The sequence below is a fragment of the Rosa rugosa genome, chromosome 1, assembly GCF_958449725.1.
Source record: "Rosa rugosa chromosome 1, drRosRugo1.1, whole genome shotgun sequence".
Taxonomy (NCBI): domain Eukaryota; kingdom Viridiplantae; phylum Streptophyta; class Magnoliopsida; order Rosales; family Rosaceae; genus Rosa; species Rosa rugosa.
In genome coordinates this window covers 353,134-371,889 of record NC_084820.1, presented here as the reverse complement: position 1 = coordinate 371,889, position 18,756 = coordinate 353,134, and the positions used below count along the sequence as shown (strand labels likewise).

At 37.3% G+C, this 18,756-nt stretch overlaps 2 protein-coding genes and 1 long non-coding RNA gene across 5 annotated transcripts; 1 reads left to right on the top strand and 2 right to left on the bottom strand.

Annotated features, from left to right (window-relative positions):
* Positions 1 to 1,648: 1,648 nt before the first annotated feature.
* LOC133708128 (uncharacterized) lies at positions 1,649 to 5,296 on the top strand. 3 transcript variants are annotated; one of them, XR_009845592.1, is made up of 5 exons: positions 1,649 to 1,793; positions 2,072 to 2,254; positions 2,347 to 2,438; positions 3,521 to 3,872; positions 4,776 to 5,296. It is a non-coding gene; the product is annotated as an uncharacterized LOC133708128 (long non-coding RNA). The 3 variants fall into 3 exon arrangements; XR_009845593.1 differs by lacking the exon at positions 1,649 to 1,793 and having other exon boundaries at positions 1,873 to 2,254; positions 4,776 to 5,169; positions 5,263 to 5,296; XR_009845591.1 differs by lacking the exon at positions 1,649 to 1,793 and having other exon boundaries at positions 1,886 to 2,254.
* Positions 5,297 to 10,537: 5,241 nt separating this feature from the next.
* LOC133708118 (2-alkenal reductase (NADP(+)-dependent)-like) lies at positions 10,538 to 13,568 on the bottom strand. Its single transcript, XM_062133576.1, has 5 exons — positions 13,202 to 13,568; positions 12,709 to 12,886; positions 11,789 to 11,955; positions 11,591 to 11,673; positions 10,538 to 11,019 (listed from the first exon to the last, which is right to left on the bottom strand). The coding sequence occupies exons 1-5, from the start codon at positions 13,442 to 13,444 to the stop codon at positions 10,641 to 10,643; spliced, it is 1,050 nt and encodes a 349-aa protein (XP_061989560.1). The 5' UTR covers positions 13,445 to 13,568; the 3' UTR covers positions 10,538 to 10,640.
* A 3,342-nt stretch (positions 13,569 to 16,910) lies between these two features.
* On the bottom strand, positions 16,911 to 17,827 carry LOC133726852 (probably inactive leucine-rich repeat receptor-like protein kinase At5g48380). Its single transcript, XM_062154498.1, has 2 exons — positions 17,394 to 17,827; positions 16,911 to 17,265 (listed from the first exon to the last, which is right to left on the bottom strand). Exons 1-2 carry the CDS (start codon positions 17,825 to 17,827, stop codon positions 16,911 to 16,913), a joined length of 789 nt encoding a protein of 262 aa, XP_062010482.1.
* Positions 17,828 to 18,756: the final 929 nt, after the last annotated feature.

Sequence of the window (18,756 nt, the reverse complement as noted above, 5' to 3'; positions counted from 1 at the left end):
GAGGAGAGATGTGGAAGAAGAAGAGGTACAAAAAAAAAAAAAAAAGAGAGAGAAAAAAAATTAATTAAAAAAAAAAGAGTAAGTGAGGGTATAATAGACTTTTAGCATGGAAATGACCGCCACGTTAGCGAGATAATGGAGTCTTGGACGGAGGCTTGACAGCAGGGACGAATTTGGAGGAAATTGAGAGTTCAGGGACTTTTTAGGTGAAATTCGAAGGTCAAAGACTGAAACGATGAAACTCTATAAGTATAGGGAGTAAGCAGTATTTAATCCTTTTGTAAATGTCATAATTGTTCTTATGATTTAATTAAGGGTCTTACTAAATGTACCCAGCAAATTTCTTAGTATACCAGCAATCAAAAATTATTTCATATTTTCCCACTTTACCCTTACAAAAAAAAATTAAAATCTGCAATACCCCGGCCATCACTCCCTCCTCTTCGATTCCTTCGGCAGAATTCTAAGTTTCAAACCAGCAATCAAATTTGCAATACCTATCGTTGTCCTTCCTTAGTATGGAATATTGGAATACTATACATACTTGCATGGGATATAAGAGTAGAATAAAGTTTATGGAGAAGAATTAAACAATGGAGGGGGAACTACAGTAGATTGGTCATAGCCATTAATATTGTGGTCTTCTCTTGCACAATTCAAAATGAAAGGAATAGAATCAATTCTGCAATATGAAAGCGGTAACTGAACACAAAAGCCGTGTGCAATGTTTTTGGAAAAAAGAAGAATTAACTATAGCAAATGTCTCCAATGGGGTTTATAGAATACCCAGAGTGTAATTTCAACTCCTTGCGCAAGAAGAAGAATATAACAGAGATGGGAAAGAAGCTGCCAAACGACTGAGGCCTGTCAGCCGCATGGTGAAATGGGGGATGGCATGGTGGCTGGGTGTGATATATATCTGTTTCTTCACATTTTGAATAAAGGTAAAGTGGAAAAATATGAAATAATTTTTAGTTGGTTGGGTATACTAAGAAATTAATTTGCTGGGTACATTTAGCAAGACTAAAAAAAATTCTCAAAGTTTTTTAATCTTTTAAAGTCATTTCTGTCAAAGTTTTTTATTTTGGCTAACAAACCATTTTCTCTTAATAATAATATAGATATACAAACTTACAAATTAGCATGCAAGTTGCAAGTAACTAATTACGTTCAAAATTAGTCAGCCCTCCCATCCCTATCGCAATCCCAATCCCTTGATCTCATTCAAATTCAACGTACGGAAACCCAAATTTGATATTTTCATTCAAAGTTGAGCATATCCGATCCATATATACTAGTTCTTTTGGCTCAAAATTAAGTCCAGTTGAGTTTTTGATGGGTGTTAACTGAAAGTCTATTCATCATGCACTCGCATGCGTGTTTTTACAGAAGAATTCAATCCTAGATATACGTACAGCAGCACGCACTTGACAGGCAGCGACCTAGCTAGGTGTGCGGAATTGATCAAAAGTTACGTACGTATATATATATTTTTGGGAAGCCCGCAATCGATCGGATTCTTTTATCTTAATTTCCTGAGAAAAGTCAGAAAACAACCCAGTCAAGATCGATCGATGTATAAGTACGGTACCAGCCTATAAAAAACGAAGAATCCAAATATATATAGTTAACAAAGTCGACTTGATCAGAAAGGTACAAACATATAGTACTATCTTGATATACTCATCAAATCCTGGGCATAGGGAACTAATCGATCCCGACCTTATCAAATAGGTAAATCCCAGCCCTGAGCCCTCCCTTCTTCCTTGCTTCAGTTCCAGCTTTCCGGCCAGGTTCGTCCCTTAAAACTTAAATCTTAATTTGTTTACACCAGGCATCGCCTCTTAAGTCATTGCTTAATTTGAAATCAAAACCTGCAATAACTAACTAATTATACATATATAAAAGATGAGTTAACTGTTCATTCCGCGTTACTGTTCATTCATGGGCGAAAATGCGACTTTGCCCTCATTTGAATTTGTTTTACGACTCTGCCACTGACCAATTTTTTCCTCTCTCTTCCTCCTTTCTACCTCCCAAACCGAATTTTTTCCTCTCTTCTCCCGAACAGGCAACAGCAGCTGCAGCTTGCGCTCTCAACTTCACAAAACAATCAGTTTATTTGACGGTGAATATAATTAAGAATGCCATGTTCGACACAGAGAGAGAGAGAGAGAGAGAGCGAAGAATCAAATCGTAGGTTTTGCGCAGAAGGAAAGAAGAACTGGAAAAGTTGAGGCATCTGATTAATAAGGTTATCTTCTTCTCTGACTGATGAGTTGGTAATTCAATTCCCATAATTGGAAGAGCTGGAGTCATTTGATTGGTAATATATGAAATTAACAGGGGAAGAAGGTAGATATATAAGATAACTCGGAGAGATGGAAGAGGGGGACGGGAAGCTATCACGGTTTCGTTTTGATTTCGCACAACAATCGGTATTTTTTTTCTTTCTCCAGAATCGCAACTCGATCTGTTTGTGGGTATTTGTAATTTTTTTTTCCCTTAGAGTTTTTGGGTTTGCATGGTTTTTGGGATCATTGATTGTATGATCTTAATGTCTCTGTTGAAGGTCTGGGTGGCTGTGATCTTAATGCAATTTGGACTCTGGAGTCTGGAATATCATCTGGGTTTTATCTATTTTAGGTGTTTGGGGGTTTAATTTTGAGATAGATCTTCATGATCTTCATAGTCTCTGCAAGTGTTTAGGGTATTGTAAAATTAAGAATTAGGTGAGAGCCAATGAACCCAGCTATGCTATTAATTTCTTCATTACTAAAGTGATGGCTCATGATCTGATCGTTTACATATTATTAGCCCATGTGTTTATCTTGAAGTTGCAAAAATGTGTTTACATCAATATTCAGGTCATTAGGTGCTATGATTATGCATTCTTTGGTAAAGTGAAAGAAATGTCAAAAATTAATGCCAAGATGACCTTTTTTAACTTCTATTTGGGAACATGAGCTTACTTTCAAGGACATGGGCTTCTGCTCAAGTATAAGTATTTATTTCTGCTCATACTGATTTATATCAGTTTCAAGGACATGGGCTTCTGCAGTCTTAGTTTCTCTTTAGATGAAATAGTTGATCCCTCTTATATCAATATGAGACTTGATTTAGTTTTCCTCAGAAAGCTTTACTATATATCACCAAAACGGTGAATGTTAAAAATTAGGTGAGAGCCAATATGAAACTTGATTTAGTTTTGTTACTTATTAGAATTTGTTAAAATTATGTACTCCTTATACACCAAAAAGAAAGAGATTAATAATCATGTATGAATATGCATTGACAATATCTTGAAAATCCATTATGGCATTATATCATCTATATTCGTTTGATTTATTCTATGTTTTTCTTTTATATAATTAACATACTCTATTCATTTAATACTATAATGAACACTATTACTTACTATTAATGAGGGAAAAAAGGTTCTATGTATACTAATTTTTTTTTGAAAAGAATCATAACAGTAAACCAAAGAAAGGAACTGACTTTTCTGCTTTACATGCAGTTATAGAGTCTATATTACTATTGAAGATGCCAACGATCAAGCCACATTTATATTGACGGGAAAGCAAGCGCAGAACAACTATTCGGAAGCAGCTGTCAAGATTTGGTCAACAAAAGATCATATCCAACAGAGAAAAACAAGGGTCCAGAAGTGACTTTTTGAAATCAAAGTTAACGCCACAAGTGAACTCATAATCTAAGGTATCTTCCCAGACATACAACCCTTTGGACCACCACTGCAAGAAGAGCCAACCACTGCAACACCAAACCATCCTGCTTCTGATAGAAAAAAGAGCCATTCAAACAAGCAGAAGAGAATTATTCACCTCTGTATCGAACAAAAAAGCCAAGAGGTAAATATTACAGAAATTTAGTTTCTATAATCACTACACTATACTATTTTTGGTACGAATAATTGAACCCACTTGAATCAGTGTTTTGTAACCATGAATAATTATTTGAATCATCATACCTTGAAACAAGTTGCTGTACACAATATATGATAATTCAAATCATTATTCATGGTTCCAAAGCCTGGGAAGAACCCAACATTACAGCTTTCATTTCTTGATGTAATTTGAGGATGTTGAGTTTCTATGGATATCATGATCAGTTGAAAGAACAATTATTAAAATACATTAATTGAATGCTCTTGATAAAAATAAATAAATAAATCAATAAATCAATAAAAAATCACACTCTGCACAACTTCATCCCAATGGTTGGTCTAAACTGAAATAGATTAAGGGATTGGAATGTAATATATAACACAGCAGGAAATTTTGGTTTTTCTACATGATCTTGGTTATGGTTAGAAGATATCTTTATGTGATGAAAATAACATTCATGTAATCAAACTTTAAAATCAGTTTTGTTGACTGCAATATACTCATTTCTAGATTATTCATTCATTTTTCAATTGGCTATACATCTTTTGTTACCAGCATTTTGTTAACTTGCAACATTTTGGTTTCTGATTTGGGTGCTTTGGGGTATTTGCATAGAAATCTGAAAGTTTGATTTATCTATTTGAAATGGTATAGTACTCAATACATGATGTGTAGAAATATAGTTGTACATCTTCTGTTACTAAAATTTGATATTTCATTTGGTTTCTGATTTAATTGAAACTGTGTGATTCATTCAGAGAAAAAATATGCTATCAAATTCTCTGACTGTTATATTTCTATTTTATATCAAACTGCAATTTTCAAATTCCTTTCTGTAGCTCTAACTCTGTTTTCTTTGTTTTAAAGTGACAGGCAAGGTAAACATGGAACAGCAACATCATCATCAGGAACTAAGCACAGCCTCGCAACCAGAAAAATGACTAAACACAAATAACCATGTTGTACAGCTATAACTAGAAGAACCAATGCTTTGAACCAGCTCCAACAACAACTCCAGCATTTTGCGTAGCTTTTGCTAACCAACTCCAGCATTTTGCGCAGCTCAAACTGAAGCAATCAACTTGATTTTGTACAGCTACAACTGGAACCATCACTTTTTTGAACAAACTCCAGCAGCAGCTGTTTGTAAATTAACTTATAACTAAACCAGCCAGCTCTTTCAATATTCTGCAGCTGCTACTTTTACTATGCTAATAGCTACAACTAAAGCAGCCAGCTTTTTTGTACAGCTAGCATTTAGGTAAAATGCATAAAGACTCTTTCACTATTTCAACAATTATTTTTCCTTTTGTATTTCATCGTTCTAATTTGTACACAAGAACAAATTCTGCAGCAAAGCGTGGGTAATATTTCTAGTTCGTTCAAAAGTCAGCTCTCCTATCCCGATCCAGTCAACTTTAATGTACGGAAACTCACTTTTCAGCACTCAATTAGTACCGTACTTTTCCAGCACACATAATTGTTTATCCGCTACTGTTCTGCATGCTAATAACCAAGCCTCTTACCGATTACAATAAAAGGTACGGCTAAGAGCAAGTTCACCTGTAGTCAAGAAATGTCAAGGTCGAAAAGTCGAGGCGTCGACCAGTCAAGTAACTGTTCACTGGACATGGGTTTCCACCCGTTTTTTTTCTTGACCAGTCAAGACTGTTCATGTATCACTGTTCATCGATTTTTAACTGTTCATTTTCATTGTTTATTGATTGTTTTAACTGTTCATTTTTACTGATTTTTTTAATATTTTAAAATTAAAGTATATTTGATGTAAATAGATGATAATAATGGAGATTTATGGATAATTAATGTCATAATTATCCAATTTACTAAGAGGTGTGTGCTTTAATAAGAGGAATTATCAAATACAACTTTTATTTCATAAAATTTATGCTTACATAAATGAAAAACTAGGAATAAGTACAATACAATTATACAACATGCATAATCACCTAATTATTCAAATCATGATCCTCATCCTCTTTAGGAATCCAATTTGTGTTTGAAGGGTCATCATTACGGTTAGGGTTGGTGGAATCACCCGTAGAGAAAGGTGAAAATTGTGGTTGTGTAGGATATCCCCCGGGGTAAGGTAGTTGCGGATAGTATCCACCGGGGTAAGGGGGTTGTGGGAATCCACCGGTGAAGGGAGGTTGTGGGAATCCATCGGGGTAAGGTGGTTGTGGGTATGCACTAGGGTAAGGAGGTTGTGGGTATGCACCACCAAAATTTGGTTGTGGGAATGCACCACCAAAATTAGGTTGCGGATAGTATCCACCCATAGAAGGTGGCGTCTGCTCGCCAAGATCTTCTTTCTCCGCTATCTTCTTTTGCCTTCTTGATCAATAACGATTTTTAGTTGGCGTCATTTGACTTGTATCAATCTCCATAATACGCTCTTCCCTCTCTTGTAATAGGAATGCCTCTTTTCGCATTTCCATTTGCAATCGGATACATTCTCGTTGATTTTCCTCTTGGAGACTTCGAGCGAATTCCTCATCAAGTTTTTTCTTGCCAGCAGTTGCCTCTATTTGGTTATTCTCTATACTCTCGACAGCGCTTGACAAAGGACTTTGATCTTTCGCTGCCTTCTTTCCTTTCCGAATTACTTCTTTCGCAGCCTTCCTTCCTTGAGGCCTCACATTCGGATCTGCAGTTTCACCTGCAATTACCTCATCTACATCCATGTCCAAGTTGATGGGAGAATTTTCAGCAATTGGTTGTGTGTGCGTATGTTGACTTCCTACATTTGATGTTCCTCCGGATGTATGGCTAGGGATGTCTTTAAATTGTGCAAAGCCCTCCACAACAACGTAACTATCAAAACTCTGAAAATTGTGTCTTCTTTTCTTCCCTTTTCTCTTCATCCCGGCATGCCACAATTTATGTGCTTCCTCTTGCTACATAATTAAAAATAATAATAAAAATTGCAATTAGTACAAATATAAACGCTATTATGAAGGGTCATCTATTATAAAGGTCATAATTTTAATAAGAAAGTATCTCACCGTTTTACAATAAAAATCAATAAGTACAAATATAAACATTGTTGTAATTACATCATTATTTATCAACTAATTATTTTAATTATAACGAAAAGCAATTACTACAATTAAAACGATATTATAATTACAACATTATTTATCAAGTAATATTTTACTATAATGTTTCAACAAATTAAATGATTTATCAACAAATACATACTTCATCAACCGCATTCGAACTGCTCTTGTACCAATTTTTCGCTTGCCTTAATGCACAATGTCACTCAAAGAGTTCAACCTTCAAAATTTTCCACCTTCCCTGCAAAGAGGAAGATGATCGGCTCTTGGGCCAATTTGCGACAAAGTGTCGCTTCACGTGCCTCCATAAGTCATTTTTTTTTCTGATTTGTGCCCACAGCTGGATCTTGGCCTACAGCTTTCCAAGACTTGCACAATTGAACATCTTCCTCATTCGTCCATCTCCTCCCGGATTCGGTATTATCATCTGAACTTTGATCTCCCTCTTCTCCGGCCACTGGACCTGTGTTTCTCCTTTGTTCGGCCATTTTGGATATAAACAAATTTGGATGATGAGAGCTATATGAAGAGGAGGAAGCACAAAATTGGGTTACTATGAAAGATAATTTTTTGGGTGTGAGATGTAAAATAAATGGTAGGTATTTATAGAGAAATGTTTAGAATTTTTTTTAAAAATTTTTGTTACCGTTTATTAACGTTACAAACATATATATACATGTTAATTGTAACCCGTAGGATTGCCCATTTAATTGAAATGAAGGGCTGGGATTAATTGACTGTTAGGCCCAGATTTCAAATAGGACCAACGACTATCTTCCACGTGGCAAGGCCGGCCCCCTCACTCTGTCGCTACGCGACAAGCGACTGGCTTCACGCCTAAAGGCTTTGCGGCGCCACGTTGTCGTCCAGTTCCCTCCCTCGGCGCGTCGTCGTCTGATGAGATGGTGCTCACGTCAGCCATGATCAGGGCTCGGCCTAGCTGGCATGTGGGCTTGGTCGGTTATGGAAATAGTCATGGACTTGACTATTTTCTTGGCTGTAGTCAAGAGGGGGTGGGTTTTGCCCGGTCAACAGCCCACCGTTGGAGCTGGTTTTCTCCCATCGTCGGTCACCACATCAGCTTTGCCTTGCTGGTGACCAGTCAAGACTCCACCGGTGGTCTTGCTCTAAGCTGACTTGTTAATCGAGACTGATTTTATCCTGTGAACCTGTCGCATTTAAAATTAAATACTGATTAATATTTGTATTAACTTAGTGTCCTCCGCATATATACAGACTGCATGTATACCTAAACCTTTATTTTTTTCTATCCCATCACATAAAACCAAACCGGCCAGTCAAAAACTCAAAATATATATTAAAATGCCAAAGAAAGCTAAATTAAGTGATTACACCCATTTTTTATGCGCGTAATTACGTTTTAAACACTAGAATTAAGCTAATCTCTAAAGTAATTATTATGTAATTAATCTATTTTTATTTATATTGTAGTAAATAAGTGGAGTTGTAGATTTCGGAAGAAGTTATGCGAAATTGGAGCAAAATGAAGTTTCGGACAAAAAGACGAAGGTCAAGCTTGAGACAAGTACATTGAGAACTTGATGGAATTGCAGCAGAATTAATTAAACTAATTAATTTTAGTTTAATCGGAGAATGGGGACAGCTTAACTATTTGGTTTTATTAACCAAAAAGGGTGCTGCCACATGTCGATCATTTAATTAAACAACCCCTTTGGTTAATTATCCATTTTGCTGCCTTCTTTCCCTTCATCACGTGGTGCACTAGCATGGCCACCATTCTTTTAATTATTTTTTCTCTCACACAAAGGCCCAGACCACAATTTCATTCTGCTGATATTTTGGCTCCTTTTTCTCTCTCATTTGCTGACGTCACTAGCACATGACCTTATCTTCCTCTCTCTTGCAAAACGACCAGCCACACATTGAATAAAGAATACCCTGCAGCCGCACACCCATATATATATCCCCTCTCTCCAACAGTGCCGGACCCACCTCCATTTTTATCATTCCTTCCCGTTTGCTCTCACCTATCACCTCACACTCTCTCCTCTTCCCTTCTTCATTTTTTATTTCAATTTTTGGGATTGGACACTCAAGGCTTCAAGGAAATCATTATCAAGAGCACATATCCATTTTTGGGTAGTTGAGTGAAGAAATTACTTGGTTCATACTAGCCCATAGCTAGAAGTGACCAAGCTAACTTTCCTCTCTCTTCCTTATTATCTCTTTAATAATTTTTCTATGCTTTTGGTGATGTATTTGATAATGGGTTGTGAGTAGTTCAATTTTGGGAGTTAGGGTTGTGAAGCCCTAACTCATCTTGTATAAATATTGATGCTTTACTTTTAATAAATGCAATTTCCATTGTGTATGCTTTAAATCCGAATTTATTGGTCCTTAGAAGCATGTTTCTAGGCTTTGTCACCCTTTGAAATTATGTTGTGGGCAATTGTGATGAATAGATTGATAAATTGACAACTTATTAATCTTGTGGCATCTAGGATTTAAGTGTGGTAACCATTAGCTAGCTTAATTGTAGCTAAGCTTGCTTGGGTCTCTATTATCTTGCTCTCTAGGTCTCTAATTTGGATATTGCGGCCTTAACCGGCGTAATGCCCAAATTAGAAAGTTGATTGTGGCCTTAACCGGCATAGTCAAAACACCGAAGGATAATTGGTTTAGTAGCCTTAACCGGTACTAGATACGGGACTCGACACATATAGGAAATGCATGCATTTGTGAAATTGACATCGATATTTGCAAGGTAGTTAGTGTGAATCACCCGACACTCCCATGTTTCCATTAATTTGAAATCCGAATTTAATTTTCTTGTTTGATAATTAGTTGTTTGGTTTACTTTTCAATTGCGTTTAATTTAGTTAATTCCCAATTCAAAACTCCCGAACAAAATTCTACCTTCTATTGTGCATAACTCATTTGGGCTACAAGTTAGTGGCTTTGATTAGGCTTAGTGTGAGCTAAGCCGAGCATTGCCAAAGCTTGGTGCCTTGTGAATATTATTTCGCTTTATTTTATTTTTATTTTTCATTGTATGCTTTTAAGTTACTCTACCGCCAATTACCTCGGTTAGGTCCAACGCCTAATTCCCGAGGTACGATAATTAAGGTTCAAATACTTCCCTTACTTGACAACGATTCGTACGCTTGCGAAAGTATATGAATCAAGTCATTAAGAAAGAAAACTTTCATACAAATTACCAAGAAAACCAAACCGGCCAGTCAAAAAAAAAATTAAAATGCCAAAGAAAGCTGAATTAAAAAAGAAACTTTCAAACAAATTCCCAAGGAACGCTTCATGAGGGCCAGCAAGTGGAGCATTTGCACCGGTGCTATATGGCAAGCCCAAAGGTAGCCCTTAAGGTCTCTTTCGGCGTAGCCCCTCAAGCCCATTAAAATGGGTTTCCCCAGTCATATATATTTCAGCCCACGAAATTTCGTCATATGGCAAGCCCAAAGGCCCAAGCTCAGTTTGGGCCATAGATGGCCCCATTGCACTATCATGGGTGGCCCCATTGCCTAACATTTAACATGGGGATGGAAATTTCACTAATTCAAGCATAACCTCACAAATTTTATTTCATGTTAAACATACTTGGAACAAGCAAGATATACAACACAAGTACAGGGAAAGGCCAACAAACTCAGTACGTTACTTACTGGTGGGAAATTGAAACTAGTTGTTTGCCAACATTGTGACCACTAAAGAGTCCTACCAACGCTGATGGTCCATTCTCAAGGCCTTTAGCAATGTCTTCCAAGTATATCACCTTTCCCTCTCTTATGCAAGGCAGAATATAGTCCAGGTACTTGGGATAGAGGTGATAGTAATCGCGGACTGTAAATCCTTGCATATGAATCCGCTTGTATACAAGGCACATCAAATTTGTCACACCTTCAGGCTTTTCAAGATGGTATTGTGAAATCATTCCACACACTGCAATCCGGCCGTGGACTCTCATGTTGAGCAGGACTGCATCCAGAAATTTTCCACCAACATTCTCAAAGTATATGTCAATGCCTTCTGGAAAATACCTGATCATCATACAGCTAATTAAGTGCTAGTTTCATTGAGACATCGACTGCTCAAACCAGTTCAACGAAACCATTGATAAAGGATCAACCCTTGCAACTCTCTAATTTAAAGGACTGGTCAACAAAAACGATGCATCTTTTCAAATGGAAAGTTTTTCATATACCAAATGTCCAACAAGAAGTCATAAATCCACATTAACTGCATTGCTAGAAGACTCATTGCCTACAAGACTAATGAAACTCCCAAACTCTTTGTGATTGAAGGAAATAATGTTGAAACAGATTCTTAGATCGTGATTTCCTTTTTCTTATCTGAGTTCTCAATGTTTTTCTTTCCTATTCTGATGAAAACATAGCTAAACACAGTGCTATCTCACTGTATGGCCTGGTTCATATGCAACTTTAAGTTGTATAGGCCATATCCGACTTACTTGCAGTAATTTGTGAAGATATATAGATGAAGCCAAGTTTGAGTATTTACGGGAAATAGACAAGGAGATCAATGAATCTCAACATATGTTATTTGAGTTCCAGAGCAATATTAAGGTTCCTTGGTAAATTATGGACTGACCTTTTCAGAGCTGCGGTTAAGTCATGCTCTTCCTTATAGTTGAAAGCTTCATCAAAATTTAACTTATTCTTCAAAAGGTCAACCTAGTATGAAAGCAGTTCAGAAGAACAAGAGTATCAGTCTTGTGTAACCAATATATTACACTCTAAACGGCATCTGACAGGCATGTAAATTGGCCAATTGATGTTAACTTTATACCTTTTCTTTACTTCCAGCACTTCCAACGACATAACAACCCAACAATTTTGCTAATTGTCCAACCAGCTGACCAACGGCACCTGATGCCGCTGAAATGAAGACATATTCTCCCTTCTTAGGAGAACAAACTTCATTGAAGCCTGCATAGGCGGTCATCCCAGGCATACCTATAAACGGACAATGAATAAATGCACACAAATTTACAGGGAGAACTGAGAGTAAAAGCAGAAGATACATGGCAAATACATACCAAATGATTTATAACTCTTTACTACAGAAACATAGTAACATACACCAATTTGGCTTTTAATACCAGTAGAATTGGCTGTACTAGTGCCTGTTCTCAAACCACTATAAAGATGAAGACAAGACCTTGCTTATAAGTTATAACTCATAAGTCCCAGCTCAAGTTAAGTAATTCAGGAGACTCAACCCAAGCTGATATCAGCATCTCTTTTATATAGTTCTGCTACAAATATGATTGCAATTTCCAATGGCCAAGCGAACTAATTTAATTGATCAAATTTGAGGGAACACAAAGTCTCAAACACCTTGGAGTCCAGAAGTGAAAACATGCATCACAGACTCGCTCCAAAGCAATATAACAATGCGCTTCAAATATTTTACAGTAGTTTGCAAAAGTTCAAGTTGTTACCCTGAAACTTAAAGAGGCGCCATTGAATAAAGTGGTAATACAGATTATTGCTATGTCATATTTTCTACAGTCACCAATGAGCTCCCAGCTCCCACCTAAGAATTAAATTTCTCCTAAAATGTCCTAATTAATATTCTAGATTGGGACACTCATTGAAATGGCCATCTTATATAAAACAATTGCCATTAGTTGATGAGACAAACAGATGAGTAAAGTAAACCAAGAATGATACGAGCATATATGAGTTTGTGAGCAAATGACTTACCAAGTATACCGGTATAGTAGGAAAGAGGAACGTCAGCGTGTTGGATCTTATGGAGGCTTTCTGGTTGCGTGATTAAGGTGTAGTGTTCCCATTTGGTTGTTCCCCAGACAAGGTCACCTTCCTTAAAGTCTGGGTGCCCAGAATCTACAACTTCACCCACTCCATACCCACTCAAAGGCTGCATTAATTAATAACCATTAGAATTGTTTGGCCATTATAATCTCTAACACTGGATATAACATCAACTTGACTGAGAACTGAAAGTGTATATATACCACCAGTCAATGCTTTAAGAAGTTCCAAGTAACTAGGATATAATCAAGTTCAGTATAAAAGAAGAAAATTGGAATCGAAGGTTGATAATTTTATATGGTAGAAATGAAAAGAGAGAGTCTTGAAACTGAAAACCCCAAAATTTTATATGGTAGCAAAAACAATTAAAGGAAAATTGAAGAGCGCAAGTAAAGAGAGAATTGAAGGAATGATTACATACGGAGCCAGGGGCATAGGGCGTAAAATAAGATGAAGTTTCGTCTCCAGGTTTCCTCATGAGGATGCGCATGACTGGATCGCAGGACAAGTAGAGGTTCTTGAGCAAAACGGAATTGGGAGCATCTGCCGGAACTTTGAGTCTGATGGTGGAAGCATCGGTAACGATCATGTCCGACTCTTTGGGAAAGCCTTCGACATAGTTGTTGAACAACACTTGCTTGTTCTTCACTTCAAACTCCGCCATTGCGTTATTGCTTTGCTTTGCGTCTCTGTTTTCTGGTGTGCTTCAATCTATATATTCCAGACACTGACACTAACCGACTCTACTGGGGTACTGGTCATGGTCAGGACAGTCTTTGTGTGTGTGTGTGTTTTTTTTTTTTTTTTTTCGGTTAAAACTTATAAGTAGAGTCTTTGTTTTAATACTATAGTATACAGGCTTTCTTCCTTTTCTGTTCTACTTGTACGTACTCCGGTGACTAGTATTTCATCAGCACTTACGGTTTATCATAATTTGTTATTACATCAGCGCTTACGTTTGTCTTCTATACTCTCCTGTGTAATTTCCATTTAAAAAGAAAAATAATTTATTCTACTAATTCCTTGTGTCACAGTAATAAACCATCAAAGTGCACATGATAGGGTGCACGAGTCTCAGAATTCTCTGTTTCGAATCAAAAGGATTCATGCATGACTTCTTCTGTGGCCTGTGTTGATGTCTTTCTTGGCTTGAAAAAATAAACTTGTTAGATTAGAAACTCATCTCTGTTTATCAATGAATTAAAAAACGCGCCTTGAGGCGCGCCTGAGGCTTAAAAAGCATAAATCAGCCCTTAAATTGAGTGAGTTTCGTTGCTAAGGCGACAAGGCTTCTGAGGCGGTGACCAAGGCATGAAAGGCGCCGAAGGCGACGCCTGAGGCGTCCAAGGCGCACACGCAGGATTTTTTTTCTTCGTTTTTTGAAACGACTTCGTTTTAGGTTGTTTGAGGTTTAAAGCCCTCTTAGGTCGCGACTTGCAGCAGACAAGAGCTAGGCTCTCCATTTCAGTACCCGAACTTCCAGAAGGCAGCAAGATCATACAAATCTCTTCAAACCCATTAGTTTTTTTGAATGATTTGACTTTAACGGAGACTACTTTCGCACTTGGAGTTCGAGTTGCAGACTTGGAGTTCGATTGTTGGAGACTTGGAGTTCGATTCGCAGGAATGTTTGAAGATTTGAAGGTATGATTCCAATTGATTTTCACACTCTGAATGTTTAGGCTTTGCTTTGTGAATATAAGATTGTTGATTGCTACAATTAAGGATAGGATAGTGATAGACTAATAGCCTAGAGTGGTTAACATGAGCCATCTCAATTTGTTGCAGGAAATACTAAATCTTAGAACACATTCATCTGAAGATTAGTGATCATCATAAGACCAAACGTGATGCATATTTGAATCAGGGAGTTGAAAAGACCGGGGCTGAACTGTTGTATCAAGGTGATTTACAACTCATTCGGAATTGCTTTGTATCATTGACTGAATGCATATATGTTGTTTGGTGTTCTTCAAATTCGCTGCCCAGATTTCAATTGACTGAATGCATATATGTTGTTTGGTGTTTCCTTGCCAAGATCATTGACTGAATGCATAGACTTGTTTCCAGATTGTTATGCTTCTGAAAAGGTATGGGCTGGTGATTGTTGTGCTGGTTTCGGTTGATAGCTACTTATATATATATAGGCTGCTGATTGTTGTGCTTGTTGGAGTGAGTCACTCTCCATAATTGTAGGAATTGTAGTATAATTAGGATTGTATATTTAAGGAGGATATCATGTAGTTAAGAAGGAGAATATCACGGTGTAATTAGTTTCCTATTAGGAATGTGTATACTTTGTATATGTACTCCATCTTTGGAGAAGATCAATACATCAGAAATTCCCAAACTTTCTCTGTCTTTGTTCTGTTTGACTTGGTATCAAAGCAGAGATCCGTCTGGACTCTGTTCGTTTGTTTCCGCTGCAAATTTGTCTTTGTACTCTTTAAGAGTTTGTCCTTTGTCTTCATCCTCTGTTCCTTTTGCCTTAGAACCCTAAAGTTTGCAATACCTTGCCGTCAGCCTCTCCTTCCTTAGCCGTGTCAAATTTTGTAGTTTGTGTTGTTGCTTGAAGAAGAAGAATGGCATATTTGTCCCTTAGTTCGTTGTTCAACAGTCAGGTGACTTGCAGCTATTGTAAAACTGTTGGCCACTACAAGAGTCAATGCCCCAAGTTGCTAAGACTCAACTCCAATAACCCTGGTTGGAAAAGAAGTAACAATGGTCAGAATAGCAGGGCGGCAATCCAACTGGTGCAGGAGCAAGAACCTGATTTCTATAATGTGGAGGATCTAGATCAAACTATGGGTAATGTTTCCCTAACTCAGGAGAATCGAGGTAAAATTGGTGTCGCTTTAAATGTTTCTGGCTTTACTGGTAGTAATACATGGATAATTGATTCTGGTGCGTCTGATCATATGACCTATGATAAGTCTTTCTGTCACTTTGTCCTCCCCATGCATAACACATGTCTCTAATGCCAATGGTGAGTCCTTTCCGGTCTTAGGAATTGGGTCAGTCCAGGTTACACCGTCCATTATTCTTTATAATGTCCTCTATGCACCCTCTTTATCTCATCATCTTTTGTCTGTGTCTCAATTAAACACACAAAACAAATGCTCTGTCACCTTTTATCCTATGTATGTTATCTTTCAGGATCTGTGTACTCGGGTGATAATTGGCAAGGGAGATTTGAGGGAGAGACTGTTTCACTTGGATTGCATGTACGGAGGACCAACACAAGTCATCTCTTTTCCTTTCGTACCTACTGAGGAGCAGTTGGCGGACATTCTTACAAAGGCAGTTTCTAGCAAGGCGTTTTGTGACTCACTTGACAAGTTGGGCATCCGTGATCTGTATGCTCCAACTTGAGGAGGAGTGTTGGCGTGAGTCACTCTCCATAATTGTAGGAATTGTAGTATAATTAGGATTGTATATTTAAGGAGGATATCATGTAGTTAAGGGGGAGAATATCACGGTGTAATTAGTTTCCTATTAGGAATGTGTATACTTTGTATATGTACTCCATCTTTGGAGAAGATCAATACATCAGAAATTCTCAAACTTTCTCTTTGTCTTTGTTCTATTTGACTGTGCTGATTTCAATTGATGGCTACTTTTATGTATATTGATATGTTGGTATATATGTTGCCCAAATTGTCAAACATTGGTATATTTAACTGATATGTTGCCCAAATTGTTATATTTTAATTCTTGGTCATTTATAGGTCATGTAAGAGTAATAATTATATCAATATAGGTCATTTATACGTAAGGCTTACGCCTTACGCGTCAAGGCTAACGCCTTACTGAGGCTTACCGGAAAACGCCTCGGCCTACACCTCAGCGTTTTAAAACATTGCTGTTTATACACGTTTTACTTTATTAATATTGAACCCAGAACAGCTAGAACTAAATCAACTGATAGCAGACATACCATTTCACCACTAACATTGTAGTTAGAGACTCATAATATACACTACAACATCTTCTATCTGTCTCAATGATAGTTCTACAGTACTTTAGCGTTCCAAACTAATTGAAAACTGACAACATTTACAGTTCCCTGTTTTGTTTAATCTAGTGCTCACGTTCTTGGCCGATCCGTATTGGAGGATCCTGTTCCCAAGTTATATCAGAAATCCAGAATCACATGGAATGTCATAATTCTGCCCAAGAGCGCCGAGTCTTCTGTATACTTCAAGCATTGTAGACCTCTGAAATGGATATGGCTGAACGCAGTCACATAAAATTTTAAGGAACTGAATGATCTCCTCATCAAACCCTTGCCCAATTAGATGTCTATCAATGGCGTCATTGAAAATGAATGAGCTAGTTGAAACATGATCAATCCATTCAACCAAATTCTTGTGCAGACTGTTTGAACAGCCAGTAGTTATAGGCTCCTTTCCTGTGATTAGCTCAACAAGCACAACTCCATACTCATACATATCCTTCTTCACAAAATCTGACTCCCACAGCCCGCTGTTAACAAACTGCCCGGACTCACTGTCACTTGAGCACAAAAACATTACTCCTCCTCGGTTCGAGATGATTGCATCTCCAAAGTTGGATATATTGGCCGGGTTCAAAATAACGATCAAGCAATATACAGTTTGAGCTTAATTAGGTTGCGGTGGACTATTCGGAACTTGGTGTTATGGTGGAGACATGCCGAGCCTCTTGCAACCCCAATGGCGATCTTAACCCTCAAAGGCCATTCCAAAATCTTATTAGCATCTGCCACTGGGTGCAACCAATTATAGAGGTTTCCGTTTGACGTGTATTTGTACACAAGAAGCTTCTCATTGTTTTGTATGCAGAATCCGAGCAGAGGAATCAAGTTAACATGCCTCAATCTGCTCAGAGCCAGTAGCTCTGATATGAATTGCTTCTCAGATTGTTCAGAGTCATGATGCAACTTGTTAACCGCAAGAAACCAACCATTTGAAAGTGTGGCCTTGTACATAGCCCCCATTTTTCCAAATCCAATAACATTGTCCAAACTGAAGCTGCCAGTTTCTTTACTCAGTTCTGTAAAACTCATTTTATTTATTGTTCTTTCAAAGCAGGTGGACCAAATAACAACATTTGTGTTACTGCATGTCACAAAATATACATTCCTGTTCAACAAAATAGTAATAACATTACTTTTTCTGCAGATGCATGCTTGTACATATGTGACTTTAAAACGAAAAGGAAAATCATTGTGAAGCATTGTATAACTAATATGATCGCTTGTGCCCTTGTACTCTCCAATGTGATTGATTATAGCCAATCCTTAACTAATCCATCAATTTCTTCATATAGTGTCGCCCACTCAAACTAGATTTTGGCCTTCAATCATGCAAGAAACACATCATTTTCATGTCCAAAGCGAAAAACTGACCCTAAGTGGACTCTCATCATCTCCAATTTATGAAGAAATTGATGAATGAGTCTACTAATGGCATTGGTTGATCATATTGGAGAGTATAAGGACATATGTGATCAAATTAGAAGTTTGGGGACACAAATGATTTTAGGTGTAAAGTTTAGAGTGGTAAAATGATTTTAACTCTAAATAATATGATATCTATCTCTAAATGCAATAAACTGTAAGTCAACTAGTTAGGCAAGCAATTTAACACACAGAGAGAGAGAACCTGTTTTACAGCTCCAAATTTGATCAGATTATGATGAGCTTGTTTTCTCTTGTTTCTGTTCTCTAGTAGAGAGAATAGTATCCACCTCATCTCCATCTTAATTTCTACCCATGGCACGCAACATGAAATAAACACGGCTATGAATGAAAGCGCATAACCAATTCCGAAGGGAACTTTGAAGGAATGAACATATGATTTCCTTTTGTTGTTATCGCAACTTTCCAAGGAAAACCAGAGTCATTTGTTATTTTCAAAACTCTCCCCTGTAATAGAAATATAATGATTATAGAAAAATGGAGGAACTGGCCCCGACAAGAGATTATTACAGACC